This window comes from Bubalus bubalis, chromosome 17, assembly GCF_019923935.1.
Source record: "Bubalus bubalis isolate 160015118507 breed Murrah chromosome 17, NDDB_SH_1, whole genome shotgun sequence".
NCBI classification, from domain to species: Eukaryota; Metazoa; Chordata; class Mammalia; order Artiodactyla; family Bovidae; genus Bubalus; species Bubalus bubalis.
Genome location: NC_059173.1, coordinates 12351428 through 12375122, shown reverse-complemented (window position 1 = coordinate 12375122; position 23695 = coordinate 12351428). Strand labels below are relative to the sequence as shown.

Below are 23695 nucleotides of genomic sequence, written 5' to 3'. Positions count from 1 at the left end.
GTGTGGGGAGATGTGCACAAGGCCAGCTCATTGTTTCTGGTGGCTGCAGTGTTGTGTGGAGGTGGGATGTCGCAGATGGGTTGTGTCACTGTCAGACCCCCACGCTGTTTGAAATTCAGGCCCCAGTTTGGTCCTTCAAAGCTTGACAGGGATGCTAGAATAAGATGCCTCCCTAACTGCAGGTCAGGGGGTAGAGATCTTGCTTGGGAGAAAGGGCTCATCTTGACTTGTCGTGGTTCATGTCTGTTCTTTAGAAACCCAAGTGCCCATAGTGATAGCGATAGTGAAGTCGTGCAGTCGTGTCCGACTCTTTGCGACCCCATGGACAGTAGCCAACCAAGCTCCTCAGTCCATGGGATTTTCCAGGCAAGAATACTGGAGTGGGGTGCCATTTCCTTCTCCAGGGGATCTTCCTGACCCAGGGATGGAACCCGGGTCTCCCACATTGTAGGCAGACGCTTTACCGTCTGAGCCACCAGGGCCCATGGATTCATCTTATTGGCCTGGATATTATTGGTGTGGGGAGGGCAGCACTGAATGATTCCTAAACCTCGATATGGAAAGATCTGGAAGCGGGAAAGGCAAAATATTGGGGCTGGGGAGGCATCGCTGCCCCCCTCTGGGGTGGTAGACTCTTAGGAATATTGTGAAGTGATTTGGGGTTAGGGGCTGTGGGAGGGGAAAGTGGTGAGGGGGTCCACATGAGATCAGTGAGGGCGGGTCATGTGGATGACTTACGGAGGTGGACAGGGAGCTAGGGTGCCCTCCCCCTCTATAGTGCCCACCTCTCCCCCATCTGCAAGAGAAAAGTGGGGTGGGGGGAGGCTGCAGAGGCTGTGGAGCCAGGCTGGAGAGGCCAGGTTAGAGTGAGAGATGGGCTTAGCACCCTAAAGCCTCCAGTCACCCCTTGAAGGTCATTTCATGCAGGCTGTGTGTCGGCTAATCCCCACCCCTAAGGAAGCCAGGGCAGTTACGAAATGCTGTGGGTAATCTCCAAATTCAGATTGTCAGTGACCAAGCCAAGCTGTGATGGATGGTCCCTTGCAGGCCACATGGCCTGTTTGGGATCCCAGGCCTTGGGCAAGCTTCCTTTCAGCAGAAAACGCACTCCCTCCTATCCCCTAAATGTGATTACTTTTTAAGGGAAAAGAAGGACTTTTTATGTTATTATTTTTAAAAAATTTCTACCCACTTTAACCAATAAGAGAAAAAAAACGGTAGGGTCAAGTGCCCTGAAAGTTGCTATGCTGTTACAGGCTAATTTGAGTCTGGCTGCTAGAAACCTGTTTCCTCTATGGCTGCTGTAAACCTATGTTTAACTTTGTGGTGACGGCTACAGGGGAAAAAAATGAAAAAAATAGCAACCAGAACGCTCAGTTCCCCATATGTGTGTGTGTGTGTGTGTGTGTGTGTGTGTGTATGTGTGTGTGTGTGTGTGTGTGTGTGTGTGCTTAGAGCTTCCTTGTCTTGACACAGGGTCCAAAAATATGTCGAATCTTTTTTTTTCTTGCCAGGAAAACCCAGGTTCATCCAGAGAGAGGGGACAGGAAGTGATAGACTTATGAAAGCGGCCTGGTAAAGAAACACATGAGTGTTCAGGTCCTTTGGGAGAAATCCCCAAGCTTTATATATTAATAGCAAAGATCTTAGGGATTCCTCAGGAATGGGTAGATTTGGGGGACCACACAGTCTTTCTGTGTTTATAGCTTTGTTGAGGCGTAACTGTCATATGATAAACCACACTATTTGAAGTATTCAATTAGCTGTTTGGCATATGTGTATGTCCATGAAACTGTCACTGTACTTACTTGTGAACACACTCAACACCCTTTAGATTTTATTTTATTTAAAGGTCTTCTTCAATGCATATATTTGCTCATCTATGTGTGTGGAGTGCCTGTCCAATGGGGTGTGTACGTGTAAGTTTTGAACACAATCTAGGAGATTGTGTATCTAAATGCTCATGGGTCCCAAAACGTGAGTTCCCAAAGATGCATTTGAATATATGTGGTTTTTTTTTTTTTTTTTTGCTGGCTTTTTCTTCCAGTTTTATTGGGATATAATTGACACACATACTGTATGAGTTTCAGGTGTACAGCATCACACTTTGACTTAATGTCATGAAATAAGGACCGTGATCAGCTGAGTGATGAATATAGGTGTATTTGAGGATCACACAGGAATTACTGATTTTCTTCATTGGTTGAGCCAAGAAGCCAGGCTGAGCTGTACATACAGGGGATTTTTTTTTTTTTTGAGCCATCCTGGCATCCATAAGAAGGATTTCAAGCACTCAAGGAGATGACTTTCAAGCACTCTCTCCCGCATGAGGTTTTCTCCACTTTTTAGTTATCAAGTACCGATAACACCTATTTTCTTTGTCAGGAGGAAGTCTAAAGCAGTGTATTTTTCCAGTTGCATTCAGGCCCCTGCAGACATTCCCCACGTGGATATATGATGTGTGACTGAAATAAGCGGGGCAGTTGGGTTGACTGTGATTTGTGGGCTCTGTTTTGTCACTTTATTGCCCCACCTGGATAGGGTGTTGAGACTCTTGGCTTTGTGGGTAAAAGCCACCTGGGCTGTTCCTCATCCTCGTGTGTTAGTGCCACAATCTGGCGGTAGATGCTTGGGTTCAAATCTATCTGACTTGGGCAAATTATTTAACTCAGTTTTCCCCATCTGTAAAATGGGAATATGAAGAGGTTTTTTTTTTTTTTTTGGTTATTATCATGGTGGGGATTAAAATAAGCTAATCCATGGAACGTGTAGTCACGCAGAGCCCGGGTACAGAGTCAGCACAGGTTGTTAGTGATGAGTCATGATCGACTTCATAACTGATCAGTTAACAGTAACAGGGCAACTCCATCCAAAACACAGGTTCTGGAAAACTCTTTGCCTATCCTATTTTAGAATCTGAAAAGCTGAGATTTTTAAATAAGCTCTTATTACTGTGGTTGAAACATAACTACAACTACTTTGTGGTCTAATTGGCTCATTTCCTGATTGTTCTGTCAGTCCAAGGACAGTTTGCCTGGCATTATGCTTTGGAAAGAAAAGCAGGCTATGTGATTGAATTGCCAGGACAGTTTGGAAAAATGTGGTTGTTCAATGGCAAAGTCCTGTCCGACTTTTTGCGACCCCATGGACCGCAGCACGCCAGGCTCCTCTGTCCTTCACTAGCCCCTGGAGTTTGCTCAAATGCATGTCCATCGAGTCGGTTGGAAAAATGCGAGCCACCAAGTTTTGTCCCAAAGGGCTTAGTGCCTCCAGACTGGTCTTTGCATGCAGGTACCAGGTGGAGGCAGGTCTGTGGCAGGCCTCATTTCTTACACTGCCATCACACGCCTGTATACCATGGGGTTCCTAATGACACGGCATACTTCCTGAGCCCAGCTGTGATCCCAAGCTGGATTTGGGGGTTATTTCCCCAGATGGTTGACAGCTTGAAAAAGATATTTAAACACTCGAGTCTTCCCCAGCGACGCTCACTCTGTGAAACAGGTTTTTGTAAGGTTTACGCTGCAGTTGGCAGCGCTCCCAGGGCAATCCCTAGAAATATTTAGGTGTTAAAAAAAAGGTCACATGGGCATTTCATTTCCCCGCTTAGGCAACAATGGCTTTGTATGCAAGCATGTCTCTCCCTTCAATATTAACTTACTTTGCCATTAAAAGGCATTTTCCTCCTGTTTAAATCATTGTGTATGGAGCCTGTATTTATGAGGTATGAGCTCTCTGGTCGGGACCAGGAAATGAACCCCTAATAGAGAGACATAATTAAGATTTTTGGCCCTCGCGAGGATTTTTTATTTTTATTTTTTTTTTCCCCAAAAGCGAGAATTCACAACAATTATTCTCATTAATTTTTACAACCTCTGTCTCAGTGGTTGGACCTGGCATTTATATTTGTTTTTCTCCCGATCAGGCCCCTCCCCCGGATATCCGGTTTTATGCTGATTTTGGAGGGAGTACATTTGTATGACGCATGGAAATCAGTTTCAGTGGAGCCTTTGGGTAGAACTCAGACATCCAGGTGTATGGGTTTGTGTGCCTGTGAGTGACTAGCTCCACGTTAGGAAGGGAATTTCATAGACAGAGTTATGGTAAATGAGGGGACTAGTATGAAACAAGATAGACATTTTCACCAGCCCCTAAGCTTACATGTTAAGATTTCTCAGGGGTAATTCTTGCAACCATAGCCATCTATCCTCAAATCTACAGAGCAAGGTAGATAGGTAAGATCCACACATCTCCGTGTATGTCTCACCAATTGTGCGCATCTCTGACAGCATATTTTTGGGAGGTATGGTATAAGAACAAGAATTCTTTTTCTGTTTGAATTCTGTTTGAGGTGCAAGGGATTTCATAGACAGGGTTATGGTAAATGAGAGGACTAGTATGAAATAAGATAGGCATTTTCACCTGCACCTAAGCTTACTTCGAGCAGAAGTTTTTTTGAGCAAAAGATTTTTGCTGATAAAGTACCAAAACCCACCCTTTTCTTTTTTTGCTCTGGGTAATTTTTTGTGTGGAATAGCGATGTCATGGAATAGGCATTAATTCAGCCCAGTTGCCCCACCCCTATTGTCTTATTGTTCTCAGTATTTTCAGGAGCTGGCTTCTGTCTCCGATGGGTGGGTGAGGGGCATAAAAATCGGGATAAGGGTTCCCTCCACCCTTTTTAAAAATGATCTAATTTTTACTCAACATTTTGAGAATCTCTCCCTCCCACCCCTCACCATTAAAAATGCTTTATGGTTTTATGGTTGCATTTTGCTGTCATAAAACTGGTGTGAGAAAGAAACCCCCGCTAGGTGATGGGGCTGAGTTGAGGAGTGCACATGTTCAAGATTGTTATCCAAAGAGACTTTGTATTTAAAAAAAATTTTTTTTATCGAGATAAAGTTGATTTACAGTGTTGTGCCAGTCTCTTCTGTTTTCCACAGAGGTTTTACAGATGTTTCTATATACTCTGAAGAGTTGATTCGAAGTCAGAAAGTTGCAGAAATGGGTTACCATGTTAAAAAAAAAAAAAAGGAGAAGGGAATGTGTATACATGGACATCCCCACACGTAGTTTAAAAGTTTTAAAGTTGATTTTGTTTTTTTGGAACAGTTTCAGGTTCATAGTAAAGCTGAGTGGGAAGCAGAGCCTTGTATAACCTCTGTCCGCTTCCCCCCACCATGTCCAACCTCCCCTACTAACAGCATCCCCCCACCCCCACCCTCAGAGTGGGACACATGATACCACTGATGAACCTGCATCGACGCATCATCACCCAGGTTCTGTAGTTTGCCTTTGAGTTCACTCTTGGTGTTGTAGATTGTGGGTTTTTTTTGTTTTATTTTTCGGTTGTGCCATGCAACTCATGGGACCTTACTTCCCTGACCAGGGATCACACCTGTGTCTCCTGCAGTGGAAGCTCCAAGTCCTAACCCCTGGACCACCAGGGAATTCTCTAGATTCTGTAATTCTCTAGATTCTGTGGGTTTAGACAAATGTGTAATGACACGTCTTCACCGTGATGTATCCCACGGAAATCATTTCATTGCCCTAAAAATCCTCTATGCGTCTCTTGTTCATTTTCCCCTTCCTCCTAACCCCTGGCAACTGCTACTCTTTCTGCTATTTCCCTAGTTTTGCCTTTTCCAAAATGTCATACCGTTGGAATCACATAACATTAAAAAATGTTAAGTTTATATATATTTTTATTGTGAGCACACAGACTCATATATAGTAATTTTTTATTCATGACAGAGTCCTGGGGTTAGAAGGAAATGCTATAAGACCATGTCTAGCAGAAAACAGAATGTTCTTGCCCCCAAATGGACAAATCTGTACATTCATTAATTATGCCTAGTTTCTCAAAGCAACTTCTTGGTTTCTCGAAGTCTGTAAAGATGTTACTGGGGGGTAGAAAAGATGGCTCTGTGCGGATCTGAAGATGATGGAACCATAGGAAAAAAATCTGTTCTTGTTCTAACTATCTTTCTATTCATCTACTACAGAAAGGGAGACTTACTTCGGTACTGGTTTATGTTAAATACTTCTGTAAAAGTGTCGGATTTTCCTTTGCAACAAAGGGAAGGCTGGCCTTCGGTTTGGAACTTTCTAGGGGTACCAGTAGAGAGAATTTGATACACTTGTTATCTTTGTATTGACTTGCAAGTGTTTCCACTTTGACATATAGAAAAGTGATGTAGTATATTTATAAAATAGATTTAAATAAAAAGTGGTTGATTTTGGACACGTACACAGTGGTCTATTTAAATGGATAACAACAGGGACCTACTGTAGAGCACAGGGAGCTCCGCTCAATGTTACATGGCAGCCTGGATGGGAGGGGAGCCTGGGGGAGAATGGGCACATGTGTATTTTATGGCTGAGTGCCTTCTCTGGTCACCTGAAACGACCACAACATTGTTAATTGGCGATACTCAAATACAAAATAAAAAGTTTTAAAAGAAGAGAATCAGTAAGAAGCCAGTAGAGGAAGAAGAATGAAATAATACAAATAATCAATCTGAGTAAGACCAAAACTATGAAAGAATAAATAAAAGACAGTAAAAACAGAACATAATTATGACTACCTTAAATTTTAATCAGTAATTATAATTCAGTAGTTAAATTGAAAATAAACAGAATACTGGGCTTCCCTGGTGGCTCAGTGGTAAAGAATCCATCTGTCAATGCAAGACATGTGGGTTTGATCCCTGGAGAAGGAAATGACAACCCACTCTAGTATTCTTGTCTGAGAAAATCCCATGGGCAGGGGAGCCTGGTGGGCTACAGTCCTTGGGGTTGCAGAAGAGTCGGACACGACTTAGTGACTAAACAACAACAAACAAAATACTAAGAAGTAAAAAAAGTGGTTTGATTTAATAAAAATATTAAGCAGATTAGTAGACCAAGGCTATATAGGTATAATAATGATGATGAAGTGATTTTTGCATGACCTCTGATGAACACTGCCTTGGTGTCTGTAAAGCGATCTGATATATAAAAATTCAATTCACACACAGTTTTTGGGACATACTTCTGGCAAACTTCATAGGGATGTACTCTTTTACCTAGATCTGCTACTATACATTCATGCTAACAGAATATGTTGATGATTTCAAGAATATGTGTGATGGACCTTGAACCAAAAGACCCCGTTCTATCACTGAGTTTTAGACATGGCAACAAAAATTTCCCAGAAGAGGATTCTTTCTTCCTTATATAATTAAAGAGGTTTGGAGCTGTTAGGTAGCTCTTGTGTATATTATAATTCTATATGTTGGTCTTTATTTAATTAGACACCCTCCTTTTCACTGGAACTAGCAAACTCTGTGAAAACTATGAAATGAATGTGAAATGAGGCATAGTAGGATTTCGAGAGCAATAATCAAGTCCTTCCCAATGGAGATTGCCATGCTGCAGGAAACTGACATCGTGTCAACATGGTATAATTTTCCAAGGGGGTGGAGGACCAAGTGTTGAGGACTGCATTGTGTTTGAAACACAAAATGCTATGATTGAGACAAAAATGCCAATCCAGCTGGAATGATGCAGAGTATGACTCCAATTAGTGGGCAAACTGAAACCAGGTTTTTGTCCCCCCTTTTATAGACAGTCTGATCTAGGACATTTTTCAGAGCCTCCTTTTGAATGCAGTGGTGGGTCCCGTTGATGTGACGGGCTTAATTTGCTTCTTTGGGTTGCCAGAGACTGTGTTTCCATGATATTTATCATTAGCCGGGTCACCAGGCGGTTTTATAGCAACCAAGTGAACAAGGAACTCCCTCTCTGTGCTTCCTACAGATCACCCAGTTAAAGATTGAGAATAATCCCTTCGCCAAAGGATTCCGGGGCAGCGATGACATGGAGCTACACAGAATGTCGAGAATGCAAAGGTAATAAAGTGGGATCCTCGGCTCCCTGCTCTCTGCATCCCTTGCCCTTCAATAGCCAGCAGCCCCAGAAGACCAGGCACAGAGAAATGGGGCCCTGTTGCCATAGAGAGAAATGAGAAAGAGCCTCTGGAATCCCACTTTCTGAAACCCTTCATGAGCACAAGTGCATGCTAAGTCACTTCACTGTCAGCCACCAGGCATCTCTGTCCATGGGATTCTCCAGGCAAGAATACTGGCGTGGGTTGCCGTGCCCTTCTCCAAGGGATCTTCCTGACCCAGGGGTTGAACCTGTGTCTCCTGCAGCTTCTGCGTTGCAGGCGGTATTTTTACGGCGTAAACCAAACCCTTCATGTGGTCTCCTCTATCAGACGCTCTGGAGCGTGTAGATTTGGGGAAGACTGTGTATGAGGGAACTTGACCGTTTGCATCAACCCACGGAGCAAAAGCTACAATTTTCTCCTCTTTCTCTGCTGTCTTCCTCTCTAGTGAAGTCCCCTCTCTCTTTCTTCCCATAAGTCACCGCCGATGAATGATTTTCTTTTGGCAACAGCTCTTGGTAAATGAAAGGGGAGTTAATGGCTTGATTTCTGTGGGGTGATATACAAACTTGACACCACGTGGCCTCCCAGGCATGGGGCGGGGATGGTGGATTAGAAGCTGGTGATAAAAATTGTTTGGTCTTTTTACATATCCTGTGGTCTTGGTCGCTGATATGATGAATAGGAGGGGCTGTGGCAAATGCACATAGTGGGAATTCGGTCTGATTTGAAACGATTGTACAAGCATTGCCAGTTTTGTCGAATATTCTCTTGGTAGAGTTCCAAAATAACTTACCATATGGCAAGAGAATTCGAAATACATTTTGATCCTTTTGACCAAGAAATGTTGTTTTTTTCTTCCCATTTTGGTGGGTTTAGCATTTCAAAATAAAATGAGGTCATTTAGGAAGCTTATCCTTATCCTTTCTGGAAAACCCAAAAAGGGAGAGTTGGGCAGATGGACACATGTACTCATTCAAAGGAGGACAAGAGACCCATGAAGAAGGAGAGAAAGGTCCCACAGCTTTGTGGTTTAAACGTTGGGTTTGGAAATCACATGCTGTAGAAATCTTTTTCAGATAGCGGGCTTAGCAGATCTAATTTTGCATGCTTTTAAAAAATAAATATGTCATTATCTTCGGGTGGAACAGGTATACCAGACTCATATGAATTCCTGTTTTCATAACTGATTTCCTTCATGATGGTGGACTTGTAAGATGCTTTATGTGGTGAAAATAACGAAGTCCTTAAATTATTATTTAGAAACATTTTTGGCTTTACGTGTCTTCACTTGGAAGTTGGAGTTGAATTTAGCCTGTGGTTGGTGGAAAAGTTGATAACAAACATCACTTGAAGGTGAAAGAGGCCAAACTATTTTCAGCTGTCGGCTCAGGGAGCCACGTGTTGTTTATATGGTGTCTAAACCCCATCCTGTCCTGATGGTCATCTTGTCATCATGGCAGCTTAGCCACTGATGGACGGTCTCATCTTGGTCATCCTGCAGGTAGGGGTCCAGGCTGTGCAGCTGGGGACTGAAGGGCTTTTTCCATCCCCTACTTCTTCCCCCCTTTCCATCAGGTCCTGGGCAGGTGGGATTATGGGTTTAAGGTTTTACAAGTAGCCCCCTCAATTTTACCTGGTCACCTGGTCTCAGAGGTGCTACTTTCTTATCATGTCTCACAGTTCACCTCCTTTCTCCATCTAGGCTGCCTTTCCACCAGCAGCCTCACCTGCCACAGCCTCCTAACCTCTTTAGGCCTGACACCAGCTCTGTTCCCCTCCCAGACATGTTCCAGGCAGCTGCCAAAGACGTCTTGTCCCTGTGCTTGGTCGCTCAGTCGTGTCCAACTCTTTGTGACTCCATGGACTCTAGCCCACCAGGCTCCTCTGTCCATGGAATTTTCCAGGCAAGAACACTGGAGTGGGTTGCCATTTCCTTCTCCAAGGGATCTTCCCAACCCAGGAATGGAACCGGGGTCTCCTGCATTGCAGGCGGATTCTTTACCAGCTGAGCTACCCAGGGAAGCCCAGAGACATCTTTATACAGCACAAATAAGACACATTTCTTCACAGCCTCAAACACTCCTATTGCCCTCCGTGTCAGGTCCAGACGCCTTGGTGTGTTTGACCACGCCCTTCCCATCCGGCCTGGCCACGCCCCCTAGCTTTGTTCCTCCCGGTGTCCCCTCTCCCTTTCAATCAGGCTGAAGGAGTGGCTCCAAATCTGTCTTCTATCTATTGTTTTTGGCCCCGTGAACACCACGGTTGGTTAACTAAGCTACATCTTTCCCCCCTCCCCTTCCGTCTCCTGCCCATCACTAAAGCCTCCTTGTAACTATTTCTCCTTGTAGCTGTGCCTTCCTCCAGGGAGCTGCTTCTGGCCACAGACTGCCTGGTCGGCTGTGTCTATTCCTAGGAGCCCTCACTGGTTTTCTGTGTCAGGCTGGGCGCCACACTTTGGAAGCTGGTTGGACAGATGATGGGCATGGAAGCAGAGACAGTGGGGGACGGACAGGTGTTTGAGAGCTCGCATGTCAGCAATCCCGGAGTCTCTTCCTATAGCTCTGAACCATGTGCCTGGTGAGCTATTTAGGCAGAGGACTCTGCCCTAACTACTCCTTAGGGTTATTGCACATTGGCTGTGGGCTTCTTCCCACCTAGGCACCTGGAGTTGGAAGGAAGGAAAGGTAATTGGTCCTCAGTAAGGGGTCAGGGATTGACATGTTGGATTGAAACTCTCAGCCTCACAGACACGTGTGTCTTTGTGGCTGCGTGAGGAGTTGCATTGGGAAACAAAGAGAGTTGGACTGACCACTCTCCAGGCTGAGAGAGTGGACAGGGTCATCCACCCAGTTCTCTGGAGCTGTCCCCTGACGGGGAGAAGGAGCAAAGCAGAGAGGCTCCAGTAAGGTTTGGAGTCAGACAAACCTGGGTTCAGTCCTTGCTCTGCATGTATCAGCCCGTGACCTCGGGCAAGTGATGTTACTGCAGGGAGCCTCAGTATCCTCATCTGTAAAATGGGCATAAATAAAGATAGCTTCCCCTTTCAGGGGTTCTTGTAAGATCTATATGAGAGAGTGCCTGAAGGGTGCTTGGTTCCTAGTCCATGCTCCAAAATATGATCCGAGTCGGGGAGAACTCCTCATTACTCCTAGTTTTGCCCTTGTTCAGAATTGAGTCTGGGCTGTGGTCCCAACTCCCAGGTCACAGTTGGTAGTGACAAGTGGGGAAGATGGCTCTCCGGAGACGGCTCTGATAACAGCCTGGCTGGAACGGCGGGCTCACTGTTGATCTTGTAATCCTGTTTCCTGTCCCCCACACACCCGGTGACAGCTGGCTCAGGCAGCAAAGCGGGAGGAATGAAATTTCCTCTAATTCCAACAATCGGAACGGAGGGAGGGAGAGGGGTGGGGTGATGGAGGGCTGAACCTTAACTCTGCCGTGATCCCACGTAAATAACTTTTGGATTAGCTTGGCAAATGTCTGGGCACGTACCCTCCTCCCCTCTCTTCACCCAGCAATCTGTGTTTGGAACATGCGGAGGGTATCTTAGTTATTTTCCAACGTTTATGTATGGTTTCTAGTTACAGAAGCGATAACTGCTTATTCTGAAAATGGGAGAGCGAAGGGAAAGCAGGAAGAAGAAAATAAAATCATTTTGCAAATCCTGTCTCTAGCCGACTGATTAAAATATGTGCCAAGGTTATTTGGAAAGGTTAATCTGTGGCTTAAAAACATCTTATCCTAAAAAACCAATATTTCCCAAATTGCAGTGCCCCTTCCCCTGGTGACAAATGAGATGACTTTAGAGTGTGCCCACAGATACCAGGCACATCAGGCTGATTTCATAGACAATATTGTTTAGAATAAGACTAAGTTCTCTTTTATTGACTTATTTCTTTGGCTGTGCTGCACTGCATTTGGGATCTTGGTTTCGTGACCAGGGGTCGAACTCATGCCCACAAAACACAGAATCTTAACCCCTGGACCGCCTGGGAAGTCCTCAAGACTAAGTTTGAAGGAAGGAAGGGAAGAAGGAAAAGAAAGAAGGAGGGAGGGAGAAGGGAAGGCAAGCTAAGGCTTGTTGTTTAGAGAAAATATTCTTTGTGACCCCATGGACTGTAGCCCACCAGGCTCCTCTGCCCGTGGAATTTTCCAGGCAAGAATACTGGAGTGGATTGCCATTGCCTTCTCCAGGGGATCTTCCCACGAACTAAATAGCAGAAGAGGTGGTATGAAGATTTGGCCAGCGTTGTCAAGGTGATATGCAAATCACAGAAATTCGGGAGATGCACCTAAATGCTCACCCTAGTGAGAAAGCGTGGGCACTTCACTGTCAAAGCTGAATGGGAACTTCCTGGGAGTCAAAGGTCCCGGTGGGGCCAAGGACAGGGGCCATTGAGTGCAGGGAGGTGCTTTTATTGAGAGGATGGGAGTCAGGTTTTGTGGGATGAGTGGGATTTTTTCTTTTTGCTAGCTCTTGTTTTTTAATTTTTTAAACTCTATTTTATTGTCAGCTGTGACAGGTCTTAGTTGCTGCACGCAGGATCTTCATCGTGGCATGCAGGCTTCCCTCTGGTTGAGGTGCTCGGGCTTAGTTGCTCTGAGACATGTGGGGATCTTAGTTCCCCTCCCAGGAATCGAACCCACGTCTCCTGCATTGGAAGGTGGATTCTTAACCACTGGACCACCAGGGGACTCCCTAGGGCTTTTTTTTTTTTTTTGGCTGAGCTGAGTAGCTTGTGGGATCTTAATTCGCCTACCAGGGGTTGAACCCACATCTCCTGCATTGGAAGGTGGATTCTTAACCAGTGGACCACCAGGGAAGTCGTGGTGAATGGGATTTGAATCTGTTGAGAGGAAGGGTTTTCTGGGTTGGATCGGAGGAGTGCCCAGGGATCTACCCGTTTGGGGCTCTGGAGGAGGCATCAGACTCTAAATATCTCTGAAAGTCAGCTGCCGTGGCACTGTGACAGGGAACAGTGTCCCTAGAAGCGTGGGATTCTAGCGGTAGAAGGGACCCTGGGAGGCAGCATCTGGTTTAACCTTCCCGCTTTTGCAGAAAAGAAAACTGCAGCCTGGAGACTCATTTGTCTTTATTTTTTTAAATTAATTTATTTTAATTGGAGGCTAATTACAATATTGTAGTGGTTTTTGCCATACATTGACATGAATCAGCCATGCGTGTACATATGTCTCCCATCCTGAACCCCCCTCCCAGAGACTCATTTATTTATTCAGTTTTGGATCTGTTGCTTTCTTCTTCAGCGGACACCCATTCTTTCAGGGCTTACTTTGTGCCAGGTCCTGAGGATGCAAAGGTGAGTCCATGCACCGAGGGGCAGGGTTCACCGATGCTAAAGCAGGCTCTTGAGCTGGGATCCTGGCTAGCACTCTGATGAGCCCTGGGGCTGGCTGCCCTAGCTCTATCTCCTCATCTGTAAAAGGAAGATAATTATAGCACCTACCTCCGGGGCTGTTGCATGGATGAGGTGAGGTAATATGGGTGTCCTAATTACTATTGCTATGCAATGAATGACTCCACTCCTAAATTTCCCATCTACTGGCTGCGAAACCCTGGACTCTGAGCTGGCTCATCATCGCTGCATGAGACTCTGAATCCAGGACAGCCAGAGCTCCAGCACTTCGCTTCCAACACCTCTGCACCCACGCAAGGGGGAGGACCTACAAGCAGCCTCGGTCCTCCCATGAGGAGCTCAGAGACCATCACAGTGCTCCGGATTTTGTCCACTTAACAACCTACTCCCGCTCAGGAATGCTCCCTAAATGCTGCTTAGGACGGAAAAGCCAGGCATTGCTTGTTGTCACTGTGCCCAAAGAGAAGCCGGAAATCCCCAGGGAGGCACTTGGGTTTAGCTCAGGGTTTGGGGGTTGGGAAGGATGCCTCTGGACAGGTGTGATTGCTGTCAGGTTTTGGTGGGGACGGCTGCAGGTAATCTGACGGCCAGACAAGACTGGGTGTTCAAGATGGCACACCCCCACGACTGCAGTTAACGCTGGCTTTTGGCTGGGAGCTCATCTGGGTGGTCCCCTGGAGCGTGTGCATGTGGCCCATCCAGCATGGACTCCCTCCATGGTGGCGAGCTGTCCTTGGAGAATCTTGAGAGGGCCTTTACTCACTACACCTTGGGAGCCTGTTGTATCTCTTCTGCTACTTGCTGTTGGTTGAACAAGACTCAGTAATGGGCTCAGATTCCAGGAGAGCCAGGGATCCTCCCTCTAGACAGAAGGAAGTCGGAGAGTGTGCCTGGGTGATTTACCACTGCCCCAGCTTGCCTAGGAGCGCCTGACACTATCCCTGGGCTGGAGTGACCCTGGATCACGTCAGGAGGAGATGGGATCCATTTCCTCTTGAACTCTGAGCCCAGGTTGACACCCAATTATGGTGCAGATACCTGGCGGTGAGCATCTTCAGGATAGAAGGAATCACCTGTCTGCCCCGGCAGGCTACACCTGGTCTTTCTGTAAAGACAAACCCCAGAATAGGAACAGGCAGCAACAAAGTGCTTCCTTGGGCACTTCTTGCTTTATTTCACACAGTGTGGCTGTGACTCATGCCTGGTCTTTCTGGCATACGAGCATTTGTGGAGCATGATGGGGAGACCGGCAGCGCTCAGTGGTGGCAGCTTCAGAGCTCTTCATGGGAGAATTGAGGTTGTCTCTTCCTCAGTCTTCTCGTGGACTGCCGATGCCTTGGCAGGAAGTAATCTCCAGAGCCGGGGTCCCTGGAGTCTCTGGTTAGCCTGTAAAGACTGATACCAAAGTTCTAATATTTTGGCCGCCTGATGTGAAGAGCCGACTCATTGGAAAAGACCCTTATGCTGGGAAAGATTGAGGGCAGGAGGAGAAGGGGGCGACAGAGGATGAGATGCTTGGATAGCATCATCGACTCAATGGACATGAGTTTGAGCAAACTCTGGACGATAGTGAAGGACAGGGAAGCTTGGTGTGCTGCAGTCCATGGGTTCACAAAGAGTTGGACACGACTGAGCGACTGAAAAAGAACAGCAACCAGAGAACAGATAGGAGAGCCCGGAGTCCAGGTTGGCAGCCCCAGGCTGGGGACATCTCTGTCCACCCACGTGAGAAACAGACCATTGTCCCCTGCCTCTGCAGGGTAGGTCACCTCTTCCTCTTCCACCTTGAGGGTTAGGCTTCTTAATCAGTATCTAAGATCCCTTTGGAAGATCCAATTAAAGCAAGAACTCTGAAAAACTCACAATATATAAATAGAAGAAAAAATGTCAAGCAATTTTGAGGAATTTATAGGGTCTGGGATCCTTAAAAGATTAAAATCCAGGACTTTCCCTGGTGGTCCAGGGGCTAAGATTCTGTGATCGCAGTGCAGGGGGCCTGAGTTTGATCCCTGGTTGGGAAACTAGATCCCGAGTATTGTGACTAAGACCCGGCACAGCCAAATAAATAAATAAATATTAAAAAAATTTTAAACCTTTTTAAAAAAGGTTAAAATCCTTGCACTGGAGCCATCCTTTCTTTTCCAGCAACCCTCCCCCCCGCCCCCCGACCACCCCTGCCTTCCTAATTTTAAATGACTATTCAGCTCCTAACTTCAAATGGTCATTTTTCAAAAAGAAGGCTCAGTGCTCTTGTATTCTCATGCTTGTGGTTAAAGCTGATGTGCTTAGTCACTCAGTCGTGTCCGACTCTTTGCGAACCCATGGACTGTAGCCCCCCAGGCTCCTCTGTCCATGGGGATTCTCTAGGCAAGAATACTGGAGTGGGTTGCCATGCCCTCCTCCAGGGGATCTTTCCGACTCAGGGATCAAACTTGTGTCTCTGATGTCTCCTGCACTGGCAGGCAGGTTCTTTACTGTCTGAGCCACCAGGGAAACCCATAGGATGTCCAGTTAATGAGATGTGATCTCCAGGACAGCGAACATTCTGGAGGTGACATTAACTCCTCACTCCTTGCTGTACTTTTGGCTACGCCTGTGGCTTCCCCCAGGAAAGTGTGAATCTATGTAAAACAAGAAGGCTCTTTATGTTTGGGAGGCCAAGCCAGCCTAAGCTGTAAGTGGAGGTTTGTCCCGAGAGGTCTCACCTTGGTCCTGGTTGTCCATCATTCATCTGCAGCCCCACACCCAGCCCTCTGCTCCCCCAGTGAACCTGCTCTTCAGGGACAGTGTCTGAGGGCAAATCCCCCATAAGCGTTGTTTCTCAAACTTTTGGCAGACATCACAGTTAGCTGGGGGTGGGGAGGCTGGTGAAAAAAGCAGGTTTCTGGGTCTCACCCTTAGAGGTTCTGAATCAGTGGCTCTCGGGAGAAGGTACAAAACTGTCCTTTATTAAGTTATTTAATGGAGGGGTCCCCTGGTCAGACCTGGATAATTTCTTGGCCCTACAAAATGAGCAAAGATGTGCAGAAAATATTGTGTGACCTTACCTTCTGGAAATGGAGCTCATGGGCTGGGCTATTTTATAAAAAGGAACCCGTTTCTCTACTTGGTGGCCAACTTTGGCTGAACGTTGGAAGTCCCGAGAGTGTGTCCAGTGTTGTATTATGAAAAATGTAAGACATATAGAAAACATGGAAGAATTGCACGGAGACCACCCATATACCCACTGATTTGGTTCTACAATTAATATTTTGCTATATATTTGCTCTATCACACATCTATCCACTGATGTATCTCTCCATGCACCAATCCATCTATTTATCTTTTCATCCTTCAATGCATACATACATTTATCCATCCACCAATCTACCTATTCACCAATCCATCCATCCATCCATCTACCATCTTATTTTTTAAAATTTCTATCTTATTTTTTTAATTTACTTTTTTTTCTCAATAATAGAACTATTTTATTAAACATATGAATGTACTTATTTTGTACAACACGCATTTCTTTCTTTCCTCTGCACCAGGAAGCCAGCGCTCTAGAACCCCATGTTTATAAAAACACACTTTGGCAGCTACTATGACAAGATGAAAAAAGTGCAATTCCGAAAGTAACAACACATAACCAAAGTGGGGAACAAAAAAAGGCAGAGGTGAGTGGGCCCAGTGCTGCTCATCTTCTCTCAAGAGGAAACAATTTAAGAATAGAAACTCTTGAGCATTATTTAAGCAGTACTGCCCAACTCTCTTGGTAGCATCTCTCTTTCAATTCCATTTATCTTGATGTTGTAACTAACTAATCTGTTACTTCTTTAAGAAATTCTGCCCTGGTTTATATCCTTTTCAGTGGCCCATATCCCTTTGAGCTTCAAAAACACACAAGTCGCTCAGTCGTGTCCGACTCTTTGCGACCCCATGGATTGTACCCCACCAGGCTCCTCCGTCCATGGGATTTTCCAGGCATGAACACTAGAGTGGGTTGCCGTTTCCTTCTCCATAAATTTACTTTTTAATCGGAATAAAATTGCTTTACGTTGTTTGTGTTGGTTTCTGCCATACAGCAATGCAAACCGGCCATAATTATATATATATCACCTCCCTCTTGAGCATCCAGCCCCTTCCCCATTTTTTTGGATGTATTTCACACTCAGTTGCATTTGTGACTACCTTTCATCCTTGTATACTTCAGTAGGCGTGCCATTAACACGGATTTAACTTTTGTTCATGATTCTCTGTTTCAGGTAAAGTCTACATATTGTGAAATGCACAGATCTTAAGTGCACCATTCACTTCTTGACAAATGCATATACCTGTGAAACCCAAGTCCTTATCATAATATAAAACATTCCTTCACCCAGAGAGTTCCCTCATGCCCCTTCCCAGTTATTCCTCTTCCACCTCCCCACCAGAAACAATTAATATTGTGATTTTTTTTAAAAAAACTGTCAGGTTTGTCTGTTATAGAATTATATATAAAGGAAACCATATACTATTTACCCTTTGCATAAGGCTTTTTTCTCCTGGGGAGAACTAGAGATCCTGGGACCTCTTTTGAGTAGCAGATGCAAGTATGGACTTATCCTTAGAAAAACTGACAAGCTCTAATGCTCTGGTATTTGGGATGGCATGGGGAGTGGAATTCATAAATCAGGTGAAGCCCTTGCAAGGTAAGAATGTTTGCTTCAAAATATAATCATGTGGTGTATAAGCTGGGGTTTATGGAGCAATATGTCTCCAATATATGCTAAGCCTTTCCAAGCATTGTATTATTTGACCACCCAAGAAGGGGATGATTCTGACTATTCCCATTTTATAGACAAGAGACTGAGGCTCAGAGAAGGGAAGAACTCAGCCAGTCCCGCAGTGGCCAAATTGGTGGCTGTATACCATCAAAGGCAGGCACATCTGTACAGCCTGACTTCAGAGTCACAACTCAAAATGAGCACCCTGATATGAAGTTATGCAGAGATTTACTATGGGAACCCCAAGGTCGCCCACCAAAGTCGTCATGAATGCTAGGCGCTCTTGGCCAGTGAGGGCGTTGTCTTTGAGTTTCTTTCTTTTTTCTTGGTCACGCATATGGCATGCGGGATCTTAGTTCCCTGGCTGGGGATTGAACCCATGCCCCCTGCAGTGGAAGCTCAGAGTCTTAATCACTGGACCGCCAGGGAAGTCCCAACCTTTGAGATTCTTGGTGCTGCTCACATCAGACAGCCCTGTTAGAATCAATGGTGGGAATTCATGTCACTTCTTCGTGTCCCCCTGGTCTGCCCAGCAAGATGGAGCAGCTAGAATTCACAGTGCTTTTCTCCACCTCCCTGGTGGGGTGAGACCTGAGTCATAAAATGGTTGCGAAGCACTTTGTAGATGAGAATGAAGGGAGTGATTATTATTTGCTGAGCTAAAATCCCGCTTGGGGTGAACTGCCCCCATCCCTTGAGGGTCCACACACGTTAGATCGGAATCATTTCCCCAAGCGTATCAGAAAGTTAATAAATCGGGAAGGCTCTCGTGGGATGGGGGGAGTGTCCTCTTTTTATTCTGATCGCAGATTAAAGTGTTCGTGAGAGGAGGAATTTGCTTGCGAGAACAGATTTTACAGTCTCCAGCCTTGCCCTAGTGCACTGCTTTAGTGGTTGGAGAAAGGCTGCCAGAAACTGAGTAAGCATCGCCAGGGGAAAACAACAACAGAAACTCACCCCCTCCTCAGCACCCCAGCACCCCTGCCACCTGCTCCCGTGAAAAGGCCAATTCAGTCGGCTGCAGTGGAAAACATTCTCGGGGCCTTTCGTTAGCTGGCGGCCGGCTGCGATGCCGTTTGGCTGTGGATTTCAATATTCCCTTGTAACGTTTTACAACCCAGAGCCGGCGACAATGGCGTCATTCATTGCATCCGCTCACGTGGAACAGAATGTGAGAGAGTGGTGGAGCCGGGAGAAGCTGGTTGGTGGCCCTGGTACCCAGGGTAAACTGGGGTAGTCGGGTCCCTGTGTCTGGGCTGGGCAGATCGTGTCTGTGTCAGCCAGGGCAGTGGGATTTGACTTTTGGTAAAGCAGGAATGATGGACAGTTGGATCGGTAGAGGTTGATGTTACCTGATAAAACCAGTACCTAACTCTGGTACCCTCAAAGATGCTCTATGTGACAGAAGTGTTGTGTTGCCCTAGCAGCGATGGGAAGGCAACGATTGCCTATTATCAAGTGTAAGTTGGGAAAAGTTTTGGAATACCACTGACCCTGGGTGCAGCTCAGCTTTACCTTTTCTTAGCTGGGTGTTCTGGGACCTCTCTGAGTCTCATTTCTTTTCTTTGTCTCTAAAGTAAATGTCATCATACGGATGAAATGGGATTCTTGCCAGGATCAAATGAGGGAAAGCATATAAGTCAACCACTGCAGCGGCTGGAGAGCTGCCCCCATGACTCAGTGGTAAAGAATCCGCCTGCAATGCAGGAGACCTGTGTTCGATCCCTGGGTTGGGAAGAGCCCCTGGAGAAGGAAATGGCAAGCCACTCCAGTATTCTTGCCTGGAGAATCCCCATGGACGGAGGAGCCTGGTGGACTACAGTCCATAGGGTTGCAAGAGAGTCAGATGTGACTGAGTGATTAAAAAACAACAGCCGTGGCTGGAACAGTAGGATGTGCAAAAAAACAATGTAAATGATAAGGAGGAAGATGAGGATGAGGAAGGTAGTGGTGATGGTGAGAATGGTCATGCTGATAATGATGATGTTGGAGAAGACAATAGCCCCCAGTTGCTATTCTCTTCGCAGACCCATGAGGGCTTTTCAGCTGTCCTTTTAATTCTCTGCTGCCTGTATTCTTGAGTGATGCTGCCTGTATACTTGAATGATGTAGAGGAAAATAGGTGATCTTCTCCTCACGGGGACTTTAGAGGCTTTTGCTGTGTTGTTACTCACGAGTTCCTTTGATTCGTGCGTGGATGAGCCCAGGAAAAATGATCCTGGGAATTTCCTGGTGGTCCAGTGGTTAGGACTCTGTGCTTTCACTGTTGAGGACCCGGGTTCAATCCCTGGTTGGGGAACTAAGATCCCACAAGCCACGTGGCATGGTCAGAAAAAGAGAAATGATCCCAAATGGTGTTTATTGGGACCATTTTCTTCTCTTTGCCTCTGTTACTCCATCCTGACTGAGAAGTCACTCCGCTCTTCTATGCCTTGATTTTGACACCTGCCAGGTGGATTTGGGGATGTTGTATTGCAGACACCAGGGGAGACATGCATGGTTGATGGTGGGGCTGATGTTTCAAGCTCCTCAGAGAGAAACATACTGAGAGGGACAAGTGGTTATTGAGATAATATGCCTTTCCCACTTCTGTGAGTATTAGTAATCAAAAACAGGATTTGGCTTTTCCAGAGGGTAATTTTGCAATCTGGCAGTGCTGGAAGGGAGAATTCCACGGAGTCCATTGATATATTCTCTTGTAAATTCCCTCAGCCAACATTTTTTAAGAGTTATTTCCTTTAATTAAAAAAAAAATAACCATCCCCATTAAGAATATCAAACTAAAAAGAGACTTCTCCTTTCCTATTGGATCTCTGACAGCCTAGTACTCGAACTAAGCAAGATCTAAATTGAATTGCTAGCGAGATTTGACAACTTTTTTGTTTTATTATTATAATGATTTTTCTTCTTCTTCTTTTTTTTTTTTCCATTACGTAGCTTCAGCTGCCAAGCGAGAACTATAAAGCTAATTTCATTCCTTTTAGCCTCCTGGCCCCAGGGGGAGAGTCTGAGCAGTGGAGCTGCTCAGTATGGCTCCAGCTTTGGTTCTGAAATGACACAGTCCACAGGAAAGCTGGGCTAGGAAACCCCAGGGTGTCATGAGGGTGTCTGTAACCTCACGGAAACTTGGCAGACACTCTGTTGCCCCCTGTCTGGTTACTCTGACGTGGTTTGTGATGACAGACAAAGGAGGGGCCCAGAGTGGGAGATCGTCACACCCCTGAGAGGTGGGTGAAATGAGAGAGGAGTCTTAGGCTCCAAACCCCGGCACCCCTAAAAGCATATTATGTTTTAAAAATGGAAAGAGGTCAGTAGGAAATTGTCTAGAAGTAACTTGGAGACAGTTGGGTTAGAATTCTGGTGGTGTCTCTTTCTAGCTCTGGGACCCTGGGCAAGTTATTTCATCTCCCTGGGCCTCGGTTTTCTAATCTGTAAAATGGGGATAAGAGCAGTCCCCACTTCAGAGGGTCACAGAGAGGATGAAGGGGGTGAATGCAGCATCCTTCAAAATGTGCTAAGTGTTGTGCTCTTTGTACGTGGGATAATTTCAGGTGTACTTTTAAACATTTCAAATAGGTAAGTGTTTTTATTTTAATTGCATTAGAGGACCTTGCACCACAAACCCTTTAATGTCATGGCTGTTATTACTCAGAGTAAGGCAAAGCTCATTTAGGCAAATAATTCATTTAAAAATGGAGTAAGGTGAAGAATGGTTGGTTCACAGCAAACATCATAGCTAAGTTCAGGATTTCCTGATTCGTATATCTTCTACAGAGGGATTCTTATCCTGGTTGGGGCCCTGGGCTCCTCTGGCAGTCTGGGGAAGCTCAGGGATCCCGTCTCAGAAGAATCTGATTAAATGTGTAAAATAAGATGCATTGATTGCCAAGGAAGCCCATTATATTAACACAGAGTGATCAAACTCTTTTCTAAATGGCGACATAGTAACATATGCACTTTATAAATGTCTTAAGTAATGGGGACCTAGTAGCAGATCGAAAATGACTGTAATTTTGAAGTCATCATGAGTATAAGTGGTATCTGGAGACCTGTACAGCTGCAGCAAGATGGGAAGTTATTTTGTTTCTGTTGATGACAGTCGCTAGGGCTGCTAACTCAACTGTGGCTTGCTGCCGACACAGACGCTTACAGAAAGAGATACTGAATTCCAATTCAGGATTACTGAAAATAAAGACATCATCTTGAAAATCCAAGTTTACACCCATAAGTTTTTCCCCAAAGTTGAGACCTCCATGTTCAGGAGACAGGCTTATGGCACGGCTCCCTCCTGAGAAATTTTATGAGCTGGAAGCGCGAGTCATCGTGTAACGGCGGTCATGACAGCTTCTACTATGTGCCAGACATTTTCTAGAATATGTTGTTGGATAATTTCAACGATCTTGAGAGATAACTGATGCTCAGAGAGATGGAGTGTCTTGTCTAGGATCACACAGCTGTTAAGTTGGTAGGTCTGATACAGAATGCACTTTTGCCTGAATCTAATATCTTTTTTCTTCCCATTATACCCTGATTCTTAGATACTCAAATAAAAATCAGAGTTCAGTGAGTGGGTTATCAGGGAAGGGAAGGTGTCTGGGGGACTCAGGGCTGGCTGCTGTGGTTTCTTCAGATCATCTCTTTATTTCCCCATTTTGCAGGTGACGCTTAGCTAGGTGACCTGCTTTATCCTAGCTCACTGAGTTAGCAAGGATGTTGGACCAGGGGTGCTACAGGCTCAGTGGGGTGGAGGACCCAACGGAAGGTATTGCATGAAAAATGGACATTTCAGGACTTTCCTGGTGGTCCAGTGGTTAAGATCCTGTGCTCCCACTGCAGGGGGCAAAACTTCGATCCCTGGTTGGGGAACTAAGATCCCACATGCTGCGGGGCCAAAAAAAAAAAAAAAGAGGACAAGGAAGCACTTTTTTAAAATGTTAAAAAAAAATTAGAAGGGACTTTTCCCCAGAAGTAGCAGCTTTTCTGGACCCACAGATGACGAGATCAGATTCAAATCCTCTTCTGTCCTCCTCACTCCCAGGGACCTCTCTGGGGAGAAATGTGGGGGAAGCTTTGAATATCTTCTACTTCATTTTCATTTTGCTTCCCAACCAAGGAAGATCTTCCCCTGTGAATTTCACCTCTGTTTCCATTGCCTTTTGTTGCCGGAGGTGGTGTGGAGGGTGGGGGACATGGGGAGGATGAATGGAGAACCTGGACGGTCGCATGTTGTCGTCCAGGAGACTGCAAGCACTTCTTTTATCTTGCATGTATCCCTCCTAGACTAGTCCTCCTGCTCTGCTGTAATTAAAATTATGTTAATAGTTTATATAATGTTCTTTTAACAATTAGTAATAATTATTATTTTCAACATGGAAATATTCATCTAAACTTCATAAATGGTGGTGGTTTAGTTACTAAGTCATGTCTGACTCTTGTGACCCCATGGACTGTAGCCTGCCAGGCTCCTCGTCCATGGCATTCTCCAGGCAACAATACTGGAGTGGGTTGCCATTTCTTTCTCCAGAAACTTCATAAATGCTCACTGTAAAAAGAGTCAAACAATGCAGATGGGCAAAAAGTAATGTTTAGTAGCTCAGTCGTGTCCAACTCTTTTACAACGCTATGGACTGTAGCCC

At 45.5% G+C, this 23695-nt stretch overlaps 1 protein-coding gene across 2 annotated transcripts in view; it reads left to right on the top strand.

Annotated features, from left to right (window-relative positions):
• Window positions 1-23695, top strand: part of TBX5 (T-box transcription factor 5) — a 53570-nt gene that overhangs the window by 13997 nt on the left and 15878 nt on the right. For both annotated transcript variants that reach the window (XM_006053037.4, XM_006053036.4), the window contains exon 7: window positions 7804-7895. In XM_006053037.4, the coding sequence (XP_006053099.1) occupies window positions 7804-7895 (92 nt within the window). The remainder of the gene's footprint in view (window positions 1-7803; window positions 7896-23695) is intronic.